Source organism: Melanostigma gelatinosum (genome assembly GCF_949748355.1).
Source record: "Melanostigma gelatinosum genome assembly, chromosome: 13".
Taxonomy (NCBI): Eukaryota; Metazoa; Chordata; class Actinopteri; order Perciformes; family Zoarcidae; genus Melanostigma; species Melanostigma gelatinosum.
Window position 1 is genome coordinate 24,715,054 of NC_136646.1, and position 9,475 is coordinate 24,724,528.

The 9,475-nt window shown below is 43.2% G+C and overlaps 1 protein-coding gene across 1 annotated transcript; it reads left to right on the forward strand.

The window, feature by feature from the left end:
* The first annotated feature begins 1,544 nt into the window (after positions 1-1,544).
* Positions 1,545-8,260, forward strand: LOC306786812 (nuclear distribution protein nudE homolog 1-like). The gene is made up of 8 exons (XM_079281687.1): positions 1,545-1,660; positions 2,237-2,390; positions 4,116-4,264; positions 5,141-5,277; positions 5,406-5,666; positions 5,757-5,842; positions 6,349-6,491; positions 7,620-8,260. The coding sequence occupies exons 1-8, from the start codon at positions 1,563-1,565 to the stop codon at positions 7,666-7,668; spliced, it is 1,077 nt and encodes a 358-aa protein (XP_079137813.1). The 5' UTR covers positions 1,545-1,562; the 3' UTR covers positions 7,669-8,260.
* The last annotated feature ends 1,215 nt before the right edge of the window (positions 8,261-9,475 follow it).

Consider the following 9,475-nt stretch of genomic DNA (forward strand, 5'->3'; position numbering starts at 1 on the left):
TTAGAGATTTGTTGATGTCAAACTGTTTTACGACATTATATTCTAAATCATATTTATATGAGATCTCCATATTCATACAGACAAACACTAAGGAGCATTGCTTATTCTTGTTATGTATTAATAATCACATTATATAAACACCTTTAATATATACTAGACTCTGTTCACACCGCTTTCACTTTTGACTCTTCATCTTTTCTTATAGTTTTGACTTTAATTGATCTTGTATATCTTCTATTTTTACTTCTATTATAAGCTAGGTTTACACTTCTTACTATTTCATTATTTTTACTACATCTGTATATATTCTGTCCTTGTTCTGCTGCAACCACTAAATTTACCTCATTAAAAACTCATTTGATCCTTGTTTCTTTCTGTCAGTGAACAGAAGCTCATTTATTGATATATGAATATACCTGTCATTTATTTATTCATAGCTACAAAATAAAGCAGGTTGTAGCTGCTTATTCTGATTATTTGTGATTTGTTTAGCAATAACACGTTAATTAACTAACCACCACTGCAGAAGCACAAATTCACCATATTATATATCAAGGCATCACCTCCGGTAATTCATCACGACGTCTGGAAGAAGAATATTGTCGACACCCCTCTGTCACAGATGTCACTCCTCTGATTGGACAAGGATCCTGATCCCGCCTACTAGCTGTTTGATTGACAGGGCAGCCGACTGATCGCAGCGGGTGAACGGGCAGTCATCTAACTTGTGATTGGTGGGTCGCTCAGGATTTATATGAATGGCAATTTGTATTATTCGACGTATTCGCAACACAGTAGCAACTTTGCGGTTTCCAACTCTGAGAAAGTCCGTTTAATAGTAATATGTATTCCTATTAAACCGACTCACGCTGCGTCCGACTGCCCAGCAGCTCATGAAGAGCATTTAAAACACAACAAGTTGCTTTTTAACGTTGCGTCGACTGTTGAGCGTAAGTTTCCTTCTGCTTGTGTTGTTCAAACTCTATTGTTTGAGCTCGTCTGTATCTCATATGCTGTGTTTATAAAAGCAGGTGTTCGTTATGACATGAGTGTGAATGAGCCGTTATTTGGCTGACGTTTACTTTTGGTTCCCGTTTTTCTTTCTTCAGTTGAGCTTGCTTTGAGACTCTTTTGTGTCCTGTGTGTCTAATCTACTTCAGGAGCAGTTTCTGGTTCCGTTTTATCGGGTTTGACATTAAACATTAAATATCTCTTGAATCGGTAGAATCTATTGTTCAGTTCGGCTTCCATGTAGTATTTAAAAAACATGATTGTATATCAGTAAACTTGGAATTTATTTTCCTGATTTTCCTAACTTGATGACGAGCGCAGTCAGAGAAGTTGAGCTTTGATCTGAAGGATGCTGAGTGAACGTGAGCATGCTGATCAACCGTTTGAAGTCATGTCGTTTAACCATCAACTGTGTTCCATCGAGCGGTGTCACTTGAAACATTAATTTGCCCGGTTTCTAAAGGGAGAGCCTGAACTTCTCTGATCACTGGTTTAACCACAGCGCGTGTTGGTGTGACCGGCTGCAGGTGGAGGTGGAGGTGGAGGTGGAGATGGAGATGGAGATTGGGGATCCGGAGCCTCCAGAGTTTGGGTCCCTGGAGGAAGAGCTGCAGTACTGGAAGGACCAGTCTGCCCGACAACAACAGAGGTGTTTCTGTAGTTTGTAACAGACCTCACAGTCCATCACTTCTGCCTCCTTCAGTTCATCATCTTACATCTTTAAATCCTCTGCATCATCATACCAGAATACATTTTCATCTTATCAGTATTTCTGCACCTTATTGGTGCTTTTTGATGCTTTTAAAGCCGCAGACGTCCTGAAAGATGATTCATCTTGTTATGTTAGTTACACGAGTTATTAGTTTTGCTTTATAAGTTAACATCTTGAGCCAATCAGACTGTGTGGGAAACACAACACACATTTAATCTTTCAGGACTTCTGGGGCTCCGTAATATCATCAGAGAAAACAATCCATCCTTCTTGTTGAGTTTGGTTTAGAGAGCGGTAGAAACTCTGCAAGACAAACAATTGTGAACATCAAGGTGTTTCCTGTTGAACACATTTCTGTGATCTTTACACTTTCATGTTTAATCACCAGATCTTCTCCAGGTTCGGTGGGAAACATGGTCAAATCTGGATAATAGCTCAAATTATTTTCTTTGAGAGCTTACATTCTGTTCTGCGTGTGTGTGTGTGTGTGTGCATGTGTGTGTGTGTGTGCAGTGCGGAGGAGGCGCAGGAGGAGCTGCAGGAGTTTCAGCAGATGAGTCGTGACTACGAGGTGGAGCTGGAGGCGGAGCTTAAACAGTGTGAGGCGCGAAACCGCAAGCTTCTGTCCGCCAATCACCGCCTCCGCATGGAACTGGAGAACTACAAGGTACAACAGCTGTGTTGAAGAAGACGTGAAACTAGAGATTGAGACATAAACTCATGTTTACAATGTTTACTGAGGGAATAAATCAAGAGAGAAGTAGAGTCATTTTCTATAGACTTCTATACAACCAGAGGAGTCGCCCCCTGGTGGACACCAGAGAGAATGCAGCTTTAGGACACTGGCTGCTATCTGGTTTGCATGTAAACGTAGTCATGATGTCAGCATGGTGTTATAGACGACACATAAAGCTGCTCTGTCAGGGACGTCCAAGTTATTTTGATCACGTTCAACCAGCTGATCGCCTGTTAAAGGTGGATTTGAATGGGATTTCCTTATTCATCAGCTGTAAGTAGGCTGAGTTTTATAGCTCTCTAGTTCAACACAGGCTGAACACACACACACACACACACACACACACACACACACACACACACACACACACACAGAGGATTGATTCAGTAAAAGGCAGCTGATGTCTCTGGCCTGGTCTGTCTGGAGGGGATGTCAGTTCTTTCCATCAGAATCATGTTCGTCTCCTTTTCTCTTTCTGCTGAGATCACAAGAGGAGCAATGTCTCATTATCAAAACATGCAACGAACAAAACACACTTGTTGCTTCATATTTCAGTGGAAAAGCATTGTTAGTAAAACGCTGTTTTGCACCTTCTAATCTTAAAAATATGACGCTTATTTCATGCACTGAACTTTGATTCAACTTTCAGGAGAGAAAACTGAGGATTGTTTCTTTGCAGAAGAATGTTGTTCAGAGGTGAAGTTATGTTTGGATGCCGTCTGTGGAGACCTCCACCACACGGCATAACATACACAAAACAACTTTATATGAAGAAGCTCCTCCTTCATATCTATAATCTATGAAGAATGTGCAACAGCAAACCTCAGTTATAAGCAACATTAACCACCAGGGGGCGACTCCTCTGGTTGTATAGAAGTCTATAGAAAATGACATGCTGCAGAGAGCCAAAACAAATACATTTACAACCAGCAAACCAGGCGGCAACCTCCGGTTCCGACGAGACAAGTCGATGCTTCATGTGTTAAAGCTGCATTCTCTCTAGTGTCCACCAGGGGGCGACTCCTCTGGTTGTATAGAAGTCTATGAGAAAAATTACCTCAGTAAACATTGTAAACATGAGTTTATGTCTCAATCTCTAGTTTCAAGTCTTCTTCAATACAGCATGATGTTCATTTAGTACATTATGGTCCATTTAGAGTCACACAGACCATAAAGCAGGGGATGCTTTAGGGCGGGGCTACTGTGATTGACAGGTCTCTACCAGAGACGTGTTGGGGGGGTTTCGTCACAAAATAGTTGAAAAGTCACTCGTACTTCAAATTCAAATGATTTTTAGAAACATGTACACAGTAAATAAGAGATATGCGACCGTGCTGAGAAGTGAGAAAGATTTCTAACTTTGAACAGAATGCAGAGACTTTTAGGAAGTTAGCGGACGCGTGCTGAAGCGTGACGTGTTGCGTGTTCAGATAAATAGTGTGGAGAAATATTCTCATGTTCTGTCTGCACCAAAGTATGTCTTTAGACCAGGAAATGTAAAGCTTCATTGCACTTTTAATCACATTAAGATATTTTTAACGTGTTCTTTGGTTTAGCTGAATGGCCTCAAATGTTCAGAATATTCACAGAAAGAGTTCAGCTTTAATAATCTGTATATTCTCCGTATTCTGACGCTGTGCTCGGCCTCTATTCCAGGAGAAGTACGAGACGCAGCACTCGGAGGCCCAGGGGCAGATCTCCAGCCTGGAGGGAGACCTCGCCGAGACCACCGCCGTCAGAGACCAGCTCCACAAATACATCCGAGAGCTGGAGCAGGCCAACGACGACCTGGAGAGGGCCGAGAGGTCAGCGGTCACTTAAAGGGCCAGCGTGTAGGATTTAGGAGGGCTCCGTTAGCAGGAAGGGAATATGAGAATAAGTGAAGCATATTTTCGTGAGCTTGGAATGAGCCGTTAATATCGACACACAGACCGTATAAGAAGACGTCGTCGTCGTTGGTTTGTGGACGTTATGAAGCATCGAGTTCGGCCTTTTGGCCGTCGCCATCTTGGCTTTTTGCAACCAGTGAACAGGAAGTGACCATATTAGGACTGAGGAGGAGTGACGTAGAGACTTATATGTCTCTGGTAGAGACCTGTCAATCAGCGTGTAGCCCCGCCCTAAAGCATCCCCTGCTTTATGGTCTGTGTGACTCTAAATGGACCATAATGTACTAAATGAACATCATGCTGTATTGAAGAAGACTTGAAACTAGAGATTGAGACATAAACTCATGTTTACAATGTTTACTGAGGGAATAAATCAAGAGAGAAGTAGAGTCATTTTCTATAGACTTCTATACAACCAGAGGAGTCGCCCCCTGGTGGACACTAGAGAGAATGCAGCTTTAACACATGAAGCACTGGCTTCACTTTAAAGAACCGGAGGTTGACTCCTGTATCTACGTAGGGAGCGGGTTTTCTTCACAGAGTCGCCATGTTTTTACAGTCTTTTAATGTTATTACGTTCCCTGAAGGCCACCGTAGTTCTGTGTAGATTGCAAGACCGTGGTACTGTGTGACCTAAAGAAGTGTTCTCATGGTGTTACACAGTCATCGCAAAGGGAGGAGTGAGAGAAGTTGGTTGCAATCTGCAACCTCACCACTAGATGTCACTAAATCCTACACGCTGTCCCTTTAAGGACGTTAAAGAGACAATTCTTCTTCTTCTTCTTGTTTCAGGGCGACCATCATGTCTCTGGAGGACTTTGAGCAGAGGATGAACCAGGTCATAGAGAGGAACGCCTTCCTGGAGAGCGAGCTGGACGAGAAGGAGAACCTGTTGGAGTCCGTCCAGAGGCTGAAGGACGAGGCCAGAGGTGCAGAGCCCTCCTGTCGGAGAAAAGTGTTTTTAAAAAACGTCAGGTTTGAACTGTGTGTGTGTGTGTGTGTGTGTGTGTGTGTGTGTGTGTGTGTGTGTGTGTGTGTGTGTGTGTGTGTGTGTCAGACCTGAGACAGGAGCTCGCGGTGCAGCAGAAGCAGCAGGTTCAGGACAGGAAGCCGTCCCTCAGCAGTGCCATCAGAGACCCTTCCTCCTCCTCCTCCTCCTCAGCGGGTTTGCCCACCCCCCCCCCCACGCCGCCAGACAAACAGACTGAGGACAAAACCACGTCTCCGTCCTCTCACCGGCCCGTCGTCCCCTCCTCTGCTGCCACGCCGCCGTCCAGACCTCCCGCCTCAGCAGACTCCCTCGGCTCCGTCAGCAGAGGTTCTACGTGTCGTCTTATTATTTACATGAATGTTTACAGCACTGGAAGCTTCTCTGCATTCATTCGGGGTGCGTTTGTTTCGTCCGCAGGTGAAAGCCTGTCGGGGAACCCTCTCACCGTGTCGGCGAGACTCTCGGCTCTGAGCATCGTGGGAGAGCTGCTGAGAAAAGTCGGGGTGAGAAGAAGAAGAAGGCTTGTGACTCTTCACCCAGTCCTTAGAATCAGCTGCTGACTCTCACCATGGGACGCTGAGCTTCTGGTTCCACTCAAATGACCACAAAATACTCTGTTCTCTGCAGACTTAATGGGTTATATTGAACCTACATAACATACAAACAAGCATAAATCACAGGAATAAATTCATAAACATTTCCTAAAGGTTGTTTTAGGAATGAGACGACAGAAAAACACTCACAATGAGCTGATTGTGGTGATTTTATATTATCGGGATGATCGTGAAATTGAAGTGATTTGAAAAAGCCGTCGAGGTCGCGATGACGGTAGAGAAGTAAACAACAACAAGGTATTGTTAAAAATACAGTCTGGAGCTTCATAAAGCAGCTGATATCAGTAAACAACCTGATCGGAGATGTGGCTCAGCGGTGGCATGACAAAACATACCATGACCCATCGATCCTAAACATCTGGATCACAGTGTTGATGAGTGTCTCCTGTTTGTAGAAGCTGGAGTCCAAGCTGGCGTCGTGTCGCGAGCACGTCCGCGAGCAGACGGCGAGCCGCAGAGGCCCCGCTGGAGGACGGGGGGCGCCGTCGGGCCAGAACAACCAGGAGACTCGCCCCGCCAACGGGCTCGACCACAAAGGGTGAGAGGAAGGAGGCCGACAGCTGCAGAGCTCCTTACGTCCAATCAAACATGTTGATCTGTTGGTTCGTTAACCCTCTGAACCCAAAACCCACCGGCGGGAAGGAAAAGCACGTTAAAGCCAAAACTGCACCGTTTATCAGCCAGAAGCCGAAAAAAACATCATTACCACCAGAGTTGCATCTTTACGACGGTCCTTGAACACATCATATTTGTCGACGCTTACGTCAGAAAAAACATCCGAAACTAAGTTTAAAATAGTGATATTTCATCAAAATCATTTTATTCTTCGTGTTCTCATTTAATATCTCTCCACAAATAAAGCGTTCACTTTAACCAGAGTGTGTAAAAATATTAAATTGTGAAACTATGAAGTCATGATTGATTCATCTGAGACCAACAGTCATGTGACAACAAGGAGGAGAAACTCTGACTGAACTACAGGAAGTGAACACAGAGGAGAGGAGAGAGGAGAGGAGAGGAGAAGGAGAGGGGAGAGAGAAGAGGAGAGGGGAGGGGAAAGAGGAGAGGGGAGAGAGACGAGAAAGAGGAGAGGAGAGGAGAAGGAGAAGGAGAGGGGAGAGAGAAGAGAAGAGGAGAGGAGAAAGAGGTGATTAGAAAGAGGAGAGGAGAGAAGAGCAGAAAGAGGAGGGAAATATAAAATGTTATATGGCTCAATATATCAAACACGTGGAGCATTTTCTTTTTCCAGCATTGTAACACTTGTAGACACTTATTCAAATGTTGGATATAGATTCTGTTGTTTACCAATTTTTGCAAAATACATTATCAAAGAAAATCAACTCTGATTGATGTCATAACTGTTCTGCACTGAAGACGTGTTCTAGTTCTCTACTTCTAGTCATCATGGTTCTGTTCATAGAGGAGCAGAACTTTATCTTACAGAAAAACAAAACCACACAAAATGTGAAAGGAGCCAAAACAACACCTCAAAACTGCTTTGAGGTTCAAAAGGTTAAAGGGACACATGGTCCACTTCTCTCCCGTACTCGAGTAGATACTAGTTCACTCCCCACCACTAGAATGCACCTCCAGATGTTATCTGATCAATGGTTTGAAGGTTGAGCACACTGTGTGACGTGTGAAGTTGCCTGGTTGTCTGTTGAAGGCTGGTGAAGAGGTTGGACTTCGGAGCTGGACCCAAGCTGCTGCTGTGAAAGTAAAGGATCCTGAATCTGCTCCGGCTGCTCCTCCGGCCCGCCCGCACCGCTGGATGGGACACGGTTGCTGTGGATATTTTGGGATGTCTGATGAGCAGCTCACGTCTGCACAGGAAGACATCTTGTCAGCAGGACTTCTTTTCAGCACTTAGTCCTGGACTAACTTCCTGGACTTCTTTGTTTTTCTTTGTGTGTGACTGAACACAGAGTGAAGTTTAGAGACGGCGAGATGACTGTTTGTTATGAACGATAGTTAACAGGAAGCTGTTTTACTGCATGAAGGCGTTTCCTTCCCTGTACTTTGCCACATAAATGCACGTTGTGTGACTCGATTGGTTTTACTGGACTTCATGCAAAACCGCATCGTTGCTGCTCCCGTCCACATGGTGGTGATGTAATCCACCTGATAACTGCCCAAAAACCCAGAATAATAACGTGTGAATTTAAGCAGTTTAGTCCCGACGGTAACCTCCGGTGCTGTCGAGTGAAGTCAAAGCTTCATGTGTTAAAGCTGCATTCTCTCTAGTGTCCACCAGGGGGCGACTCCTCTGGTTGTATAGAAGTCTATAGAAAATGACTCTACTTCTCTCTTGATTTATTACCTCAGTAAACATTGTAAACATGAGTTTATGTCTCAATCTCTAGTTTCAAGTCTTCTTCAATACAGCATGATGTTCATTTAGTACATTGTGGTCCATTTAGAGTCACACAGACCATAAAGCAGGGGATGCTTTAGGGCGGGGCTTACTGTGATTGACAGACCATGAATAAGAATAGGAAACCATTCTGTCCGGTGCACTTTGACTCTTCTTCTGTCTCTCCAGGAGTGAAAACGTGAGATATGAATACTTCAGTGAAGGCTCCGTGTGTTTTATGTTAAAAAGGATGCGATAGGTTTGACTTGTAGTGTTTGCTGTTCCTCTCCTGTCGGTTGTGGTTCCGTGTCTCCGGTCTGTAGGACGGAGTGACCGGACTTTTAAAACGTCAAAGACGGGGAAAACTTTGAGGATTTGTGTGTTTTTGTTTCTGCCTTCAGAGTACTGACACTTTGTTCACCTTCAGTGCTGCTTATGTTTCTCTAAAGCAATACAACTTGAAATGTTGAAAAGAAAAGTTGTGATTTTATTTCTTTAGAAGAAGCGAGACCACACACACACACACACACACACACACACACACACACACGTGTGAGGGTTTAGTAGCAGTTTAATAGCAGAGTCACAGCAACTCACTTCACCAGTTAAATATCATGCGTCTGTGAGGTTTCAATCACACGGAATGAAATACAACAGTTTCTTGTTTTACATTCAGTTTCAGAGGAAAACAAAAGAACGAGTCTCAGTGAAGATGTGAAGCGTCTCAAAAATATGATTTCAGTTTTGAGAAACCCAGAAAGTCGTTGAACAAAACTTGTTTCTGTTCTGAAGGTTTTCATTGAATACTTTGAAGTCGATTTGGTTGAGAAAATATGGAATTCTCTGCATGTTTTAAAAAATGATTTTTGCTTAATTTTTACAACCTAAATTAAATATATTTTTTATATATTTATATCTCTTTCCGACATTTAAAATTTTCAGGACAGATGATACTAATTATTTTTTTTACTCTGCAACAGATGGAATCATGTTTCAATCTTAATATTTAGTCTTTGAGCTGCAAACAAAGTTTTGTTAAACGAGCGGTTCACTCGACTCGAACACAACCGAGAACGAAGAAAACTGACTTTATAATATATATATAGTCATTTAAATAAAACTAAATATATTAGATTTGCATAAATAAAATGTCAAACAGTCAAAATAAT

Bases quoted from the DNA above. Each gene is read 5' to 3' on its own strand.
- LOC306786812 (XM_079281687.1), top strand. From the start codon at position 1,563: ATGGAGATGGAGATTGGGGATCCGGAGCCTCCAGAGTTTGGGTCCCTG. The intron at 4,265-5,140 runs GTCAGCGGTCAC...TTCTTGTTTCAG, and splicing joins GACCTGGAGAGGGCCGAGAG to GGCGACCATCATGTCTCTGG. The intron at 6,492-7,619 runs GTGAGAGGAAGG...TGTCTGTTGAAG, and splicing joins AACGGGCTCGACCACAAAGG to GCTGGTGAAGAGGTTGGACT.